The 19164-nt window shown below is 38.6% G+C and overlaps 1 protein-coding gene across 9 annotated transcripts in view; it reads right to left on the bottom strand.

Moving 5' to 3' along the window:
- PATJ (PATJ crumbs cell polarity complex component) overlaps positions 1-19164 on the bottom strand; it is a 373944-nt gene that overhangs the window by 152402 nt on the left and 202378 nt on the right. For all 9 annotated transcript variants that reach the window (XM_082687808.1, XM_082687804.1, XM_082687800.1 and 6 more), the window contains one exon: positions 3432-3628. In XM_082687808.1, coding sequence (XP_082543934.1) covers positions 3432-3628 — 197 coding nt within the window. The remainder of the gene's footprint in view (positions 1-3431; positions 3629-19164) is intronic.

Genomic DNA, 19164 nt, shown 5'->3' with positions numbered 1-19164 from the left:
GAGGAATGATTAAAATTTTTTCTCAGCTATAAAAAGAAACGAGGGAAATTTTGCCCACATAAATTTTTTCCTGTCACCCCTGACCGAGAGCCAAAGGTCACATGAGACGATGGATTATAACTGCCTAAGAATCCTGTCTGTGCATTTTTCTGTTCTTTCAGTTTTTTAAGATGCTACATGAAGCTCTTGAGGAAGATGATTGCTTCCTTTTGGGACACACTTCCAGAGACACATGTACTCACACAAACTAAAAATACTCCCAATACACAAATCCATATGTAAATATTATTTTACAAACAGTATCAGATGCAATGTATTACTTTGTGCCAGATACTATGGCAAAATCTGACCTGTCTTCTCTCATTAGTTCTCACAATGCCCTCTGAAGTTTATGCTATACAATCTCTAGACTGAAAGCTCTATGAGAACGGGTACTATGGATTTTGTTCACCAATGTAAAATCAGCACCTTGTTCCTATACTGCTTCCTACATGACAGATGCATGGCAAGATACTTGCTGAATAAGTAATTTTCATTTGATAAAAGAGGCAACTGAGGGTTAGAGGAGATAAGTAACTAACCAAAGATATGAGAGGCTAGGATGTATGTTACAACATGTATCTATCAATTTTTTTTTTTTTTTTAAAGACAAGAGAATCGATGGGGAGTAGATGAGGGTCAATTTATTGACATGTTTGCTCTTCTTGCCCTTTCCATTTCCACAAGAAGATCAAGTTGCTGAATAGCAACAAAAGGGCCAAATTCAGAGAGTAAAAAAAAAAAAAAAAAAAAAAAAAAGACTAGGTGGGGTCCACTATGGCAAGATATTAATATCTGCTTTTAGACAATGAGCTCTTCCAGCCTCTGGCCTAGAAAACAGAGACCTGAATTTTCTGTCTGTAAGGGAGGAAATGTGATCTAATCAACAGTCAGCTATGTGTAGTGCACTGTGTGCAGTATGCCCCTTCTGAAATACAACTAATGGGTTAAGTTAAAGTAGCTCTTCCAAGTTCAGCACTCGCTGCCCTGTACCCATGGCAGACTTCTGTCTATGGACTGTAACACACTCATTGCTCTGCAGCCTCTGCTCATTCGTTACCCACATCTAATACAAATGTCAGGCAGAGAAATAAAATATTGGTGCTCTGGTTGGTCTAGATCCCATGGGCCATTATTCCATGTTGAGTCTTAGTAAAATAGAGAAACTAGAACTAGAATCTTCATGTTCTAAATTACAGCCTCTGGAACATTGTCATATACCATGTAAGACAGGAAACCCATGCCTAGATCCATATGACACAACACAGTAACTTCAGATACATGATTTCCTAAAGACCAGAGCATCATAAATCTGGATTCTCATAGAGCTAAACGAATGGGGTTTGGTGGACACACCACGGGGAACACAGTATACTTCAGTGGAGCATGAATCTCAGAGTCCGGCAAGCCTGGGTTCTTACCAAACTTAGTAACATAGTTCTGTATTAGACAAGTGACTTACGTAGTTTTCTAATCCATAAAATGGGGACATGATGAGTACTTACCAGACAGGTCTCTTAAGAATACTGAAGTGTGGGGGGGCACCCGGGTGGCTCAGTCAGTTAAGAATACTGAAGTGTGGGATACACTTCAGTGTGTATACATACAAGTGTGGGAGCACCTAGGTGAAGTCCCAGTAATAACTCAGTAAAATTATTTTTCACTTTCAGCTCGATGACCATCACTTTAATTTCATCACCGAAGGAGTCTCCAAGCATCAACCAAAGGTCACATGAGACGATGGATTATAACTGCCTAAGAATCCCGTCTGTGCATTTTTCTGTTCTTTCGGTTTTTTAAGAAACCGAAGTTTAACAAACTTCAAGTGATGAATTGTATTGCTTAATATGTATTGGGCTGCCTTTGATTTTTACGTATTTAATGATTATGCTGGTCACTGCCACTACCCAAGGTGGGTCCTTCTCATGATGCTGCATTACAAAAGAACAAGGAAGGTGATTCCAGAAGTGATTTCTTTGTGGATCTTTAAGATGGGGAGAAAGTACTGAGGCTTGGGAGAGAGGTGTGATACTAATGGTCTCACAGTGGTGTCTGACCAGTTTGGGCTGTATTTATTATTAAGCAAATCAGATTAGGGGTGACTGTAAAATGCAAAATCAGAAACCCTTGTTTTAAGTCAGCAGTCTGATACTCAGTGCCTCTGAGATTTCTAGATCTTTAGATGTCCAAGGGCTGGAGCATTTTATTCAAGAGGCAGTACAGTGCACTGGTGAACAAAAGCTAAGAAGCTGAACTGCCTGAGAGTAAGTCCCAGCACCACTGTTTCCTTTGTGACTCCACCAGAAAGAGAGGTTGCCGTAGCAGACATTGAGTATGTATTAGTTGCTGCTGCTGTCCTTCTGATTATTATATTTTTCATTTTGCAGTGCAACAATCTTTTCTGTTTCCTTCCTCTAGACTGTGAGCTCTCTGAAAGAAGGGACTAGATGTATTCTTCTTTCTTTCCATGTACAGTCCCAAGAGACACTCTAACGATGTTGGCTGAATGATGGACTGGAACAGCAAACGAACATCACAGTGAGATCGACTTGGAACAGAAACCCTGACTTTAAGCTGAGGAAAATAAGAATAAATAAGATTACTGATGAAATCATCTAGAGAGGGTGCCTGGGTGGCTCAGTGGGTTAAGCCGCTGCCTTCGGCTCAGGTCATGATCTCAAGGTCTTGGGATCGAGTCCCGCATCGGGCTCTCTGCTCAGTAGGGAGCCTGCTTCCTCCTCTCTCTCTCTCTGCCTGCCTCTAAGCCTACTTGTGATCTCTCTCTGTCAAATAAATAAATAAAATCTTTAAAAAAAAAAAAAAAAGAAAGAAATCATCTAGAGAATAATTCGCAAAGGACCAGCATCTCCTTAGCCTCTCTTAATCTCTATCCTGTTCCTAAATAAGGAATCCATGGGTCTTAAACCACATCACCAACTTCACAGGTAGTAACCAAGCCCTGACAACCAGTTCACAAAGTTCTATTGGTTCTAACACCTTCCCAAAAGACTAAACAAAAACAAAAACAAATGCCATATTTACGGTTTATTCTAAAGCTAAAGAAAAATTTGATAAATACTAATAGGTTAATACACAATTTAGTTTTGAACATTTTGAGTTTTATGTTAAAAACAAATTCTATTCTTTTTAATAGGCTTCATGAGATTTTAACTTAACAGTCCCTAAATTATTTTGCAAGATCAGGTCTTATTCAAACAGCAAATAACATTTCCAAGTGACAGTATGATTTGTTTTTCCTTTGGAAAGTGATTTTGAATAATTAAAGAAAACATAATTTTTAACATTCTTCACCATCACCTCATTTTCCTGCGGACTGTCCCCTTCACCTCTGCACCTTACCAAAAGAGAAATTACAAATATGTGTCCCTTACCTCCAACAGTTCATCTCCAATACGCATTCGCCCGTCCAGGGCAGCAGGCCCTTCGGGGTTAATTCCCACCACGAATATGCTCATGCGTGACCGGTCCTTATTACCAGCAAGGCTGAGTCCAAGTCCATTCTTATCCTTTTCAAGCTCAATAATGTGCAATTCTCCAGGCAGGTCTGCATATCTTTGCCTGATTTTTTCTATTGTTAAAAAAAGGGGGGGGATAAAAAAATTAAATAGAGCACTTAAATCTACATTACAAAAGCATCAGCATGTCCCCATCCTGACCCATGATGGTCCTTTTTTGAGAATGAAGTAGTTGGAGTCATTCATCACCTTACATAGGTTACAGTTAATTGTTCCATCTCCATTTAAAAAGTTTTAGTTCACCAATAAAATGTTCTCTGATTGTTCAGGTTCACATGAGCCCAGAGATGCTGTGCATTCCTTTCTTACCCAAAACAGTCAACACAATGTTGTAGAAACCCTAGCCTCCCTACCTCCCTCCAAAAACAGAGGGGGTGAGTGGGAAACAAAGAATATATACAGAGCATCAGCTCTGTGCCAAGGAAGTGTTTGGTCCTGGAGATACAATACTGAACAAACCAGACATGGTTCCTATTCTCATGGACTTGCATTCCAGTAAGAAAAAAAAAAAAAATCAACAATTAATTCAAAATAATTATGTTTCTTTAAATTATACAAATGGTATAATAATATTTTATGCTACGTGAGTAAAATAAAGGGAATTAAGGATGTTGTTTAGCTGTCAGATCTGAATTCAATACACTAATCAACCATTCACTCAATGTTCAATAATTAATACATGACTTTATTTTACAGAATTCCATTTCTTCATGTGTAAAATGGGCACGACAATACCCTCTTCATGGTTGTTGAGAAAATGAGATAAAATACATATTAAAGAACTTAAAAGCTAGCTCATGCCTTATAGGAATTCTATAAATCTTTCATTTAATCTTTTGTCTTTCCTTGCTATGAACTCTCTTTGGTCTAAATTACCTACTTTAGGATTTGGCTGGTTATGCCTCACTTGTGTTGATTAGGTGCAACAAAACCACTCTGGCAGATCACTGTGGGGAATGATACTGCTTTGAACATGGCTTGTCCCCCACAAAGTACTGGCTGAGGCCAGATGAGTTTCTGGGGCCAAAGGCTGACACCTTCTACTATAGTATGATGCAATCACTTTATCAGTTGAATAACCATTTGGTAGTGACTATCCTGGAACTATATGGTCAGTCTAATGTTTGACTTAGGTCTACTGTCCTTACAGGGAACCTTGCAATTCAAGCTGAACTCCAATAATTAGTGTTAAGGGGAATGGGGGGGGGGGGGAACAGCCTAGCTATGTTATCACTTTCCAGACCTAACAAACACTGCCTTAGGAAAATAGATATATTTAAACTCGTTAAAATACTTTTAAAAAATTAGCCATATAAATAGCTGCTTATCTAGATATAGAATAAATCTGTTTGCTTTATACTGATTTTGAAAGGAGTCTTAACTTTCTTTATCTACAGCTATGTTATGAACTTAACAATCTCAGAGACAAAGAGAAAGCCCTGAAAGCAGTAGGTCTGTAGCCTACAATGGCAGAAACATTAGACTGGCAGAAGACCTACCCACAGACACCTGGCAGGCCAGAAAAGGACTGGCATGACATATTCAGGGCACTAAGTGAGAAAAATATGCAGCCCAAAACATTATAACCAGCCAGGCTGTCACTGAAAATAAGATGAGACAGAAAAAAGCTTCCAGGACAAAACAAAACTAAACTAAACTAAAAGAATTGCCCTATAAGAAATGTGGAAAGGGGTCCTCTATGCAAAGAGAGAGCCTAAAAGTAACACAGACTATTAGGGCAAAGAGATAGTATACAGCAACAGTCACCTTACAGACAATACAATGGCACTAAAGTTATATCATTCAATAGTTACCCTCAATGTAAATGGGCTAAATGCTTCAATCAAAAGACACTGAGTATCAGATTGGATAAAAAAAAACAAGACCCATTGATATGCTTTCTGCAAGAGATATTTTAGACTCAAAGACACCTCCAGATTTAAAGTGAGGGGGTGGAAAACCATTTACCATGTTAATGGACATCAAAAGAAATCTGCAGTGGCAATCCCTATATCAGACAAATTAGATTTTAAATCAAATACTATAAAGAGATAAGGAAGGACACCATATCTACTTAAAGGGTCTATCCAACAAGAAGATCTAAGAATTGTAAATATTTATGCACCTAATGTGGGAGCAGCCAATTTTATAGGCCAATTAATAACAAAATCAAAGAAACACAAGGACCATAATACAATAATAGGGGATTTTAACACTCCCCTCATTGAAATGGACAGATCATCTAAGCAAAAGATCAACAAGGAAATCAGGATTTTATTTTATTTTTTTTTAAGATTTTATTTATTTATTTGACAGAGAGAGATCACAAGTAGGCAGAGAGGCAGGCAGAGAGAGAGAGAGAGGAGGAAACAGGCTCCCTGATGAGCAGAGAGCCCGATGCGGGACTCGATCCCAGGACCCTGAGATCATGACCTGAGCCGAAGGTAGCGGCTTAACCCACTGAGCCACCCAGGCACCCGAAATCAGGGTTTTAAATGACACACTGGACCAGATGGGCTTCACAGATATATTCAGAATATTCCATCCCAAGGCAACAGAATACACATTCTTCTCCAGTGCACATGAACATTCTCCAGAACACATCACATCTGGGTCACAAATCAGTTTTCACCAGTACCAAAAGACTGGGATCATTCCCTGCATAATATAAGACCATAATGCTTTGAAACTCGAACTCAATCACAAGAAGAAAGTTGGAAAGAACTCAGATACATGAAGGCTAAAGAGCATCCTACTGAAGAATGAATGGGTCAACCAGGAAATTAAAGAAGAATTTTAAAAAATGATAGAGATAAATGAAAATAAAAACACAACTGTTCAAAACCTTGGGATCAAGCAAAGGCACTCCTAAGAGGAAAGTATATAGCAATACAAACCTTTCTCAAGAAACAAGTAAGGTCTCAAATACACAACCTAACCCTGCACTTAAAGGAGTTGGAGAAAGAACAACAAAGAAAGACTAAACCCAACAGGAGAAGAGAAATAATAAAGATCAGAGAAGAAATCAATGAAACAGAAACCAAAAGGACAGTAGAACTGATCAATGAAACTTAGAAGAGATCATATGAAACTAGGTGCTGGTTCTTTGAAAGAATTAATAAGATTGATAAACCCCTGGCCAGATTTATCAAAAAGAAAAGAGAAAGGACCCCCAAAAATGAAATTGTGAATGAAAGAGGAGAGATCACTACCAATACCAAAGAAAGACAGACAATGATAAGAACATATATAATCTGGAAGAAATGGATGCATTCCTAAAGATGTATGAACTACCAAAAGTGAACCAGGAAGAAAGAGAAAACCTGAACAGACCCAGAACCAGAAAGGAAATTGAACCAATAACAAAAATCTCCCAACAAACAAGAGTCCAGGGCCAGACGGCTTCCCAGGGGGAATTCTACCAAACATTTAAAGGAGAATCAATACCTATTCTTCTGAAACTGTTCTAAAAATAGAAATGGAAGGGAAACTTCCAAACTCATTTTATGAGGCCAGTATTACCTTGATCCAAAACTGGACAAAGACCCCATCAAAAAGGAGAATTACTAATACCCCTGATGAACATGGATGCAAAAATTCTCACCAAAATACTAGCCAACAGGATCCAACAGTACATTAAAAGAATTATTCACCACAACCTATTCCTGGGCTGCAAGTTCGGTTCAATGTCTGTAAATCAATGTGATACACCACATTAATAAAAGAAAGAACAAGAACCATATGATACTCTCAATAGAGGCAGAAAAAGCATTTGACAAAGTATAGCATCCTTTCTTGATCAAAACTCTTCAAAGTGTAGGGATAGAGGGTACCCACCTCAATATCATAAAAGCCATCTACGAAAACCCACAGCAAATATCATTCTCAATGCAGAAAAACTGAGAGCTTTTCCCCGAAGATGAAGAACATAGCAGGGATGTCCACTATCACCAACACTGTTCAACATAGTACTAGAAGTCCTAGCCTCAGCAATCATACAACAAATAGAAATAAAAGCCACCCGAATCGGCAAAGAAGGAGTCAAACTTTTACTCTGCAGATGATATGATTCTTTATGTGGAAAACCCCAAAGACTCCACCCCAAAACTGCTAGAACTCATACAGGAATTCAGTAAAGTGGCAGGATATAAAATCAATGCAGAGAAATCAGTTGCATTTCTATACACCAATAAGACAGAAGAAAGAGAAATTTAGGAGTTGATCCTGTTTACAATTGCACTCAAAACCATAAGATAACTAGGAATAAATCTAGCCAAAGAGGCAAAGAATCTGTACTTAGAAAACTATAGAACACTCATGAAAGAAACTGAGGAAGACACAAGGAAATGGAAAAATGTTCTATGCTCAGGGACTGAAAGAATAAATACTGTGAACATTCAATCCCTATCAAAATACCATCCCTATCAAAATGCAATCCCTATCAAATGCCATCAACTTTTTTTACAGCGTCAGAACAAATAATCCTAAAACTTATACAGAACCAGAAAAGACCCCAAATAGCTACAGGCATGTTGGAAAATAAAAGCCAAGCTGGTAGCATCAGAATTCCAGACTTTAAGCTCTATTACAAAGCTGTAATCATCAAGAAAGTATGGTACTAGCACAAAAACAAACACATAGAGCAATGGAACAGAATAGAGAGCCCAGAAATGTACCCTCAACTCTACAGTCAACTAATCTTCGACAAAGCAGGAAAGAATGTCCAATGGAAAAAAGACAGTCTCTTCAACAAATGGTGTTGGGAAAACGGGACAGCCACATGCAGAAGAATGAAACTGGACCATTTCCTTATACCACACACAAAAATAGACTCAAAATAGATGAACGACCTCAATGTGAGATAGGAAACCATCAAAATCCTAGAGCAACACACAGGCAGCAACTTCTCCAACCTCAGCAGCAGCAACTTCTTCCTAGGCACATAGCCAAAGGCAAGGGAAGCAAGGGAAAAATGGACTATTGGGACTTCATCAAGAGAAAAAGTTTTTTGCACAGCAAAAAAACAGTCAACAAACCCAAAAGACAATGGACAGAATGGGGAAAAGATACCTGCAAAAGTCATATCAGATAAAGGGCTAGTATCCAAAATCTATAAAGAACATATCAAACTCAACATCCAAAGAAGAAAAAATCCAATCAAGAAATGGGCAGAAGATATGAACAGACGTTTCTGCAGAGAAGACATCCAAATGGCCAATAGACACAAGAAAAAGTGCTCAGCATCACTCAGCATCAGGAAATACAAATCAAGGGGGCACCTGGGTGGCTCAGTGGGTTAAAGCCTCTGCCTTCGGCTCAAGTAATAATCCCAGGGTCCTGGGATGGAGCCCCACATCAGGCTCTCTGCTCGGTGGGGAGCCTGCTTCCCCTCCTCTCTCTCTGCCTGCCCCTCCTCCTACTTGTTGTGATCTCTGTCAAGTAAAAAAATAAAATCGTAAAAAAAAAAAAAAGGAAATACAAATCAAAACCGCAGTGAGGTACGACTTCACACCAGTCAGAATGGCTAAAATTAACAAGTCAAGGAACTACAGATGCCGATGAGGATAAACTGTTGGTGGGAATGCAAGCTGGTGCAGCCACTCTGGAAAACAGTACGGAGGTTCCTCAAAAAGTTGAAAATAGAGCCGCCCTACAATCCAGCAATTGCACTGCTAGGTATTTACCCCAAAGATACAAATGTAGTGATCCGAAAGGGCACGTGCACCCCATTGTTTATAGCAGCAATGTCCACAACTCCACAGATGAATGAATAAAGATATAGTATATAAATACAATGGAATATTATGCAGCCATCTAAAAATGATTATCTTGCCATTTGCAACAACTTGTATGGAACTAGAGGATATTATGCTGAGTGAAATAAGTCAATCAGAAAAAGGCAATTATCATATGATCTCACTGAGATGAGGAATTTGATAAACAAGGCAGAGGATCATAGGTGAAGACAGGAAAAAATGAAACAAGACAAAACCAGAGAAGGAGACAAACCATAAAAGACTCTTAATCTCAGGAAACAAACTGTGGGTTAGTGGAATGGAGGGGAATGAGAGGATGGAGTAGCTGGGTGATGGCTACTGGAGAGGGTATGTTCTACGCTGAGCACTGAGAATTGTATAAGACTGATCAATCACAGACCAGTACCCCTGAAACAAATAATACATTATATGTTAATGAGAGAGATAGATAATGTGATAATAGAATTTTAAAAAAGGAATCTTAACTTTCACAGATAAATATTACTATTAATAATAAAGAACACATTTAGCAAAATAGAGTAAAAATGTAACAAAAATGCCTTCTAGATAGGAAAAAATAATGTCATATTAACAAGCTTATTATATTAACAAGTAATTATTATTAATTATATTAACACATAAATAAGTTCAAAGTGTTTTTGTTGGTCAACCAAGAATAAGATACTATGTGGGTATTTTAATGAATAGAGACCTATAAGACATGCATTATAAGATGCTTACAATAGCAACATAAGGTAAACAAATAAATACGATAAATATTAGACAATTACAATTATTCAAACAGAAGTTCCAATCACCACAAGGGCTGGTCACGGAATAATTACTAAATTAACTGCATGAACTTTAACTTCTTTCACAGTTTTAAGAACTGGTGTTTTCTAAAAGAGATCTGACAGAAACAGCAGAATTTGTGAAGGGTTTTGAACAGGGTACAGAAGTTCGTTATGAAAAGACAAATCCTGTAGGCAGACTGCATGTGGAGAAGCATATATGGTGGTGGAGCGAGGAGAAGGATATCCACTCAGATATCAACTGAAAATTCTTTGAGTTGGTGGGTCGGTGGTAAGAAATTACAGTACAGGGTTTATGGAAATTCCAACTGGGGATTCTGCAGAAGTGGTCTGGGGTCCCCCCAAGGATGGGCCTTGAGGGGACACTTATTGTAAGATCTCTTTTTCCAGATTCAACCAGACCACTAAATGCTTTCATCTGCTTTGTTTGGTGGAGGTGCAGGGTAAGACAGTTAAGAAATGCTACTACATGCGGTGCCTGGGTGGTTCAGTCATTAAGCATCTGCCTTCAGCTCACGTCATGATCCCAGGGTTCTGGGACTGAGCCCCACATCAGGCTCCCTGCTCAGTGGGGATTCTGCTTTTCCTCCTCCCACTTCCTCTGCCTATGTTCCCTCTCTTGCTGTCTGTCTGTCAAATAAATAAAGTCTTAAAGATAAATAAATAAGCAAATGCCACTACAGCTAAGAAAAAAAATAGACTAAAAATTTTAATATATCTCCTCAGAAAATAATAAAACAGAAAGATTATTTTAAAAAGGTACTGAAAACTTTAATACCATCCTTAAGTTCAATGTAACAGATATAAGACAATGCTACATCAGACAGAAAATACATACATCTGAGGAGGCATACACAGAAAAATTACAAAAATAGACTGTGTGTTGGGCCATAAAAGAATTTTCAATAACTCTTACAGAATCAGTATCATATAGACTAGGTCTTCAGACAGTACAATAAAACTATGGAAAAACTGTAAGTTAATGACAAAAAATAACTTTAAAACTCCATGGTGTCTAGAAATACATTAATGTTAGTGAAAAGTTCAAGACTTAAAAGGGAACAATAAAGGAAATTTAAAAATACAGTACTAACAGTTGAATAAAAATGTTACTTAGATGTCAAACTTGAAGGATTCAGCTAAAGCAGAACTTAGAAGGCTAGTTACAGTTCGGAGCAATTTTTTCAGAAAACAAGATAAGTTAAATAATAATAAGCCCAAGAAGTTAGAAAAAGAGCTACCTAGCAAATGCAAAGGAAAAAGAGAAAAGAGTAAAACAAGGGTAAGTATTAATGAAAACAGAACCATCACCATCAATCAAAACCGAACAATCCACAAAACAAAAACACTACAATAGGGATCAATGAAGCTAAGACCTAGTTCTCTGAAAACATTAACAAGACAGACACTGCAAAAACTGATCAGGGGAAAAAATTAGATGAGAGAAATTCTTGAACTAGAAAGGGGAAACAACTACAGACCTATCTATAAAATAAGAAAATTGTAAATAGTGGATTGGCATGAAATGCTGGCACACCTGAACATCTAGGAGACAGATAAATTCCTCAAAATTTAAAGTACCATATTTAGTGTAAGAATAAATGTGAAACTGCAATAAACTGGAAATTATTAAAGAAACTGAAATGGTAGTCAAGGATATTCCCTTTAAGAAAAATAACAACCCTCCCCCCTCAGTTCAAGATAGTTTTTACTGGAATTCTGTCAGATTTCAAGTTTTAATCAATTACATCTATATAAGCTGTTCCAGAACAAGCGTGGGGGGAAGGTTATCCACTTCATATTTTGAGGCTGGTATAACCCTGATTCCCCTTCCAAAAATACAGACAAATCAAGAAAAGAAAATTATAGTCTTATTTAACTTAGGGTCACAGATGTAAAATTATTTTTAAAAATAATTAAATTGAAAGCATATTGAAATATTAATTTGATCTCTATGATATAGCTAGTATTTGACCCTTTTCTGACCTAAGAAACAGCAATTTTATATGATTCAACTTAAAAATATAGTATAAATAAGGGCATATTCCAGGAATGCAAGGATAGCTAAATATCAGGAATTTTTTCAAGGAAATTATCACATTGATAAATTAAAGCAGGTTGGACAATTATGTTAATAGACAGAGAAAAGCATTTGAGAAGGTACATTATCTAGTTAAGATTTTTTTTAAACTCCAAACTGTTGGCAAACTAGAATAGAAGATATTTTTTCTGGACTTAAACTGACAAATAAAAATACAACAGGAAAAAAAATATTTGCATATTTAAAACAAACAGGGAATTAATAAACAGAGAAGCAGAAATAGGTTAGCAACCTCAATAGAAATCTGGTCAAAAGATACAAAGCTCAAAAGGCTAACAGACTTGGGGCACCTGGGTGACTCAGTGGTTAAGCCTCTGCTTTTGGCTCAGGTCATAATCTCAGGGTCCTGGGATCAAGCCCCACATTGGGATCTCTGCTCAGCAGGAAGCATGCCTCTCCTTCTCCCTGCCTGCCTCTCTGCCTACTTGTGATCTCTCTGTCAAATAAATAAATGAAATCTTAAAAAACAAACAAACAAAAAAAAAGCTCACAGACTTAGGAAAAAATGCAAATTACAGTGAGATACCAGTTTTTACTATTAGACTGGCAAATATCTGAAAGCTACATCACTAAGCCTTAGTGAAGCTATGAGGAAGATGCAACAGGAATCTTTAGCATTGCCCTAGGAGTGTTGAATCGCACAGCCTTTTGGACAGCAATCTGACAGTACTCAATCCAGTGAAGCATACACATATTCTACAAACCAGCAATTCCGCTCTTGGGAATATCCTAACAAATTCTTACACAGGTCTTTAGGGGATGTTATTGGAGACAGCAGGGGAGTTGGCAGTAATTTGAGTATGCATCAGTGGGAGAGCAGATAGAGGAAATGTGGCGGATGGACATCACAAGCAGAAATAATTAACTGGAAGTAGTGACACAGAGATTTTCAAACAGGGAGGAAAACAGTGGGTCAATACCATTATGCAAATTAAGATTACTGCACAAAAAAATAATACATGTTTTGGAAGTACATACTCAAAGTCAGAAATATTTAATGCATTAGAATTGTTAATGATGGTGGGTGGGAAAAAACAGGAATACAGCGAACAAAAACAACTAGTGAGGGATCCCAGCAGACTAACAATGGTAACATGATATGAAGGATTATACTTCGTGTGATTCCCTGCCCCTGGAGCCTAAAAAAATAAAGACGCTGAGAAAAGCTTCAGTGTAATATTAATATAAAAAGGCTTCCAGGTTCAAAACTTGTCTGACTTGTTCAACTTTCAGAGAAAAAAATTAACCTTCATGGCCGATAACCATATATGCAAATGTTTAGACGTCTCAATGATTAATGGCAAGAGGGACCTTCCATTGGTAAAATATGGCTCCATGTTTGAGTTATGAACAACTCAAATTAACTGCTACAAATGGTGAATCAGTATGTTCTTGTGGCAGAACAGGAAGAGCAGATGCTGAAGGGCCAGAAGAATTCAGTCAACCCTAGAGGACACGCCTATAACATCCCTGATTCCTCGGACCAACTATGGAACCTCCACAGACAGCAGTTTGTTCGTAAAATGGGGTTCTTACTCTGAAAGTGGATGTTAGCTAAAAATGCCTAAGGATACAGGGTCCCAAGAATGTGAAGTGAAAAATACAGCCATGACTTTGTTTCCATGATTTAATTTTGTTGAAGTTTTAAGTTAGCCTCAGTTAGTGCCAAAGCTGTTTCTTCTTTAAATTTGTCTGTCTTGAGGAGAATTGAGCCTTGAGAAAGGAAACAGTGCTCATCCCTCCAACCCAACAATGACATGAAGGAAGTAGGCACACAGTCCTCAATGGGAATCACTAGGGGAAGGGGCTAGCCTCATTGTCCCTAACATTCTCTTCCCAGAGTTACTCGTTCTGAGGAGCCCTGGGACAAGGTGCAGAGGAATACCACCACTGAATCCAGTGTTTGTCTGGATTCAAGCCACCATTGAGGTGGTTCTAAAATTGTGTGCTAGTAAAGTGTGAAATTAAACTTTTTTTTTTAACCAGCAAAAATGGGTTTATTTGGGAAGAACAGAGAATTGCAATCAGAGATGAACAAACTATAGCAAACACCACAGGCGTGGCATGTCCCAGAATCAGACCTTTAATTCAGAGAAAACAAAGAAACTACATAAACCTACATTCTCTTATCTCAACTCCCCGCTGTCACTCCCAGATTCTATTTTATAAAGACTGAAGAAATGAAAATCCTGTATAAGGTTATGAAGCTAATTAACAGCTAGAAACTACAGTCTGCTAACATATGGGTAAATTCTTTCTCTACCAAATCATGTTCAATTTCTCCAATAACATTTAAAAAAAAATTTTTTTTATTTATGAGCAAGAAAGCAAGGACCCGAAAGACAGCATGAGCAGGGGGAGGGCCAGAGGCAGAGGGAGAAACAGACTCCCTGCTAGGCAGGGAGCCTGCCCTGGGACTCAACCCCAGGACCACCAGATCAAGACCTGAGCTGAAGGCAGACACCCAACGGCTGAGCCACCCAGGCACCCCATCCAATAACATTTCTGAAGAATGAGAATTCAGATCTCCCCTCAGTTAAAGAAACTATCTTTAGAATGCACACAGTACCTCCTTACATGAAAGAAACATCTCATAGCCTGCCATGTCCCTATACCTTGGTAAACACCTCCATCTGTACGATAGCAGACTGACAGAGAGGAAAGGTGATTTGGTGAGTGCTTGGGCCATGTCTGCTGAGTCCAAGTGCTGTGCTTTCTTCATCACACCACAACTATCTCTTAGACTGGGAGAATTTTAAATAAGAAGAGGATCCCCCCAAAAGAGCTCAGACAGTGATTCCCAGGCCTAGTCTGCTTAGAATTGCAAGGTAATAACATCCTTAGAGCCTATAAAACAGAATCATGACTGGCTCTGCCCGCTGAGATCTGGAACCAATGACACGGAGTGAAGTTTAGTAATCGCATAAAGTTCTCTTTGTAACAAGGTCCTGAGATGATTCTCATGGGCACTTAGATCTGTAAATATTAGATGAATCTTCCATGCAATACAAAAATTGTTTCTACAGTGATGACAGTTGACCATAAAGTTCACAGATGCCAAATTTAAGGCAGCTTTTATTTTTAAAGATTTTATTTAGTTGGCAGGGAGAAAGCACATACTGGGTGAATGGCAGGCAGAGCAAGAAATAAGCTTCCTGCTGAGGAACGAGCCTCATGCAGAACTCAATCCCAGGACCCCAGGATCATAACCTGAGTGAAGGCAGATGCTTAATCGACTGAGCCAGGCAGACACCCTATAAGGCAGTCTTTAAATAAATCCTTCACAAGACTAATCGAATATTGAGAGTATCTCTGCTTCCATGATCACGCCTCAGGATTACAATAAGAAACGTTTCCACTGTATAATAGGTGACTTTAGGATCTCAGTCTCCGCCTTTCTGCTTCTAGCTCCCACCCACTCAGGTTGCCTCCCTCCCTCTCCTATCTCAGATATTTCCTGCCCTTTCCATGACTACTCGTCTCTACTCTGCAGCTGTAATAAAAGGTGAGCAAGATTTTCAAAAGGGGAGGAAGAAAACAAAGTTCGTCTTTGCAGGGGAAAAGCAGAGGTGAACACTCATCTGAAAAATCAAGACACTGCATGCCAGCTTGTTAATTCAGAATCTGAGCAGCTGTAGTCGGGCTCCTCTGGGCTCCCCCGGCTGAGTCAGCACTAACTGTTCAGCAGTGTCAGTGGGGGACGGTGGGGAGGGGGAGGCTCTGCTGCAGGGGAACCCTATACTGCCTGGTATTTGCTTTGGGGGCAACTGGGAGGGGTTTCCAGGATAACCAGTAGCTAAGCAAGGGGTACTTCCTCAACTGAGGAAGGCAGTAAGTGGGAAGAAAACGGATGAAGGGAATGGTTTTCTTCAATCTTTTTTTCAGTTTCACAAACAATACAGTTAAAGAGGTGGAGCCATTGACATTCTCCCCTGAAATTAAGAGGGCAGAACCCATACTTTGCTTCCAGTACACAAGCACACGTACATACCTGCAGGAATTATGTTAAGTATCAGCTTTCAGCAACAAAATAGTACACGTGTTTACAACGATCTAGGATCTTACCATCCCCATCACTAGCATTTTCTGGAAATGTTTGTGATAAATAGTGAACCTTGTGCTGATTTTCAATGACTTTCACGATGTATAAGTCAAGTGGCAATCGTTCCTATCTCAAATAATGTAATCTCAAATAATGTAGACACCCTTCCATTTCTAAATACAAATCACATTAGGATATAAGGAACCTACCTACTTTGTTGGGACCCTGAATGAACATCAGCCTAGAATTACTAGAGAGAGAGAGGAGTCTTTTCTCTCAGTTGAACAGTCATGCTTGTTTTAAACATGGATTTTCTAGCCTCATGACAGTGCTCACTGAAGAAAGGAATGTCAAGTTGCTCGTAATTCTGTATCAAAGCAACAATGTCTTTTCCTTGTCGAAAAAAGCCAGTAAGATTTCTTTCCTGTGATCTCAGGGTGTTTTCCTATCATCACAGGATAGCAGGTGTTGCTAAGTAACAGAGCCTTTCTCCCTAGAAAGAAACTTAATTCAAGTCATTGCCCAGTATTTTAATAGAAAATGTTCAACACACCAGAATAATAATCTGATACAGTTTCAGAAGCATTTAGTTATCTGGTCTGTTTTTAAATAACAAAAAATAATACAGAGAAAATATATAAATACATTTCCTTTACAATAAGTAGAAGGATCCCAGTTTTAAATAATCAGGTTATAATAAACATTTCAATCTAATTTTATGCAGTTACCAACTTTTAATTCTCTATGAGTTGGCAAGCACATGCGGATTTGAGAAGTAAAAACACATGAAAAGGGGCGCCTGGGTGGCTCAGTGGGTTAAGCCGCTGCCTTCGGCTCGGGTCATGGTCTCAGGGTCCTGGGATCGGGTCCCGCACGGGCTCTCTGCTCAGCAGGGAGCCTGCTTCCCTCTCTCTCTCTCTGCCTGCCTCTCCATCTACTTGTGATTTCTCTCTGTCAAATAAATAAATAAAATCTTTAAAAAATATAAAAATAAAATAAAAATAAAATAAAAAAATAAAAACACATGAAAAAAATCATAACTAATCATAAAAAAACAGCATATGAACTTCAGTAGTAAGGAGCAAATCTCAAGTCAAAGTCCAGACCAAATAGAGCAAATAATGAAAATAAGTCAGTGTAAAGAAACTATATCTTACATAACAACAACATGCTGTATGTAGGTGCTTTTGTTAGTATATAAATAGGATCATATTATATGAATCTATAAATAGAAATTAACAATTGAAACACACAAACAAGAATAAGGCTTGAATCAGGTACTATCAAAAGCATAAGAAATCCCCAATATGACTGGGATCTTTCAGTCACATAACAGCAAAGATTCAACTTCTATATTCAGTACCTAAAAGCATAAGAAACACAATTCGTTTGGAGAGAGAAGGAAACCAGGCCAGGGCATCCACAAACAAGATACCAAGGATCACTGAGGTTAATCACAAACTAATGGTGAAATCAGGAGCAGAATCCCCACGTGCTCATTGATTAGCTTAAGTATTCTAAGTCTCAGCTATTGGGGCAATTAGGCCCAATAAACGGAAGTTAGAGGTGAGCTACTTTCACCTCTTATGTTCATAAATCTCACTTCAATCCCTTATTTCATGTTGTGAGAAAACTGACCACTCTGCCAAATCCCTCTGATAATGAGGGATATGGGGTAAGGTAAACATTCAATGGGGGAACACACAATTAGAAAACAGTTTATCTACAAAGTACAGGCTCCTTGACCACCTTTAGGTTTAAACTAAGGAATGAAATTAGTTTAGTACAGAGAAAAAGTTTACCCTAATTAGGGAAGATGCTCACATTTGTACCTATGCTCAAACACAAAGGTTCACACAATCCAGTCTTGATGGCTATCTATGTTCACGGAAGCTTTCTGCAAGAGCACCAACTCACGCAAAGCAGTGTTTCCCAAAGTCCACAGATCACCTAAGGTAGTTCTGTAGAAAAATCACCTGTCTGGGCTCCATGTCTTACTTACAAAATCTAAATTTGGGGATGCAGACAAGGAATCACCACTTTTTTTTGTTTTGTTTTTAAATAATGATCTCTAATTCACATTTAAAAAAAAATACTAAAGGGGCGCCTGGATGGCTCAGTGGGTTAAGCTGCTGCCTTCGGCTTGGGTCATGATCTTGGGGTCCTGGGATCGCATCGGGCTCTCTGCTCAGCGGGGAGCCTGCTTCCCTCTCTCTCTCTCTCTGCCTGCCTCTCCGTCTACTTGTGATTTCTCTCTGTCAAATAAATAAATAAAATCTTAAAAAAAAAAAACTAAAAATTTAAGACATATCCCCCTTCAAGCTTCAAATGCTGTTGTGGACCTTCAAGATGACTGAAAACAGGGTATACAAAACGATTTGTTTATCTCTGACTTTAGGTTTTTCCCAAGTCTTGAGAGAAGCCAGGAAAAATACTCTGATTTTGCAAACAGCCCTGAAAAAAGCCAAATGCAATTTTAAAAACACTCTTTACAATCATTTGTTGCACATTTTTGGTATCAGGAGAACACAGAGTACGGTTCTTTAATCACTATAAAAGCACCGAACAGCAAGCTCATGATGGTGACCGTGTGGGAGAAATGTACTGCGGTCATGCGATTTTGCTCCCTGGTCACTACCCACTCCTGCAGAGATGCTCAGCAAAGCTCCACCCTGGCAACAGATCAGGAAATCAACAGTGGCACTGACAGCACTAAGGTGTTTAATTATATTTTCTGGAAGGGAAAAAAGTGGCAGTTTGCAGTAATTAAAGAGAACCACAGTGGAATGTAGAAAAAGGAATGTAACACAGTATTTTCCAAGGTTACCTGGTCCCATTAAGTGACTGATTCTTTGGAAGCAAACATCCCTCTGCATAC

Source organism: Mustela nivalis, assembly GCF_964662115.1.
Source record: "Mustela nivalis genome assembly, chromosome: 10".
NCBI lineage: Eukaryota > Metazoa > Chordata > Mammalia > Carnivora > Mustelidae > Mustela > Mustela nivalis.
The sequence above is the reverse complement of the archived record's forward strand: the minus strand, read 5'-3'. Positions and strand labels throughout refer to the sequence as shown.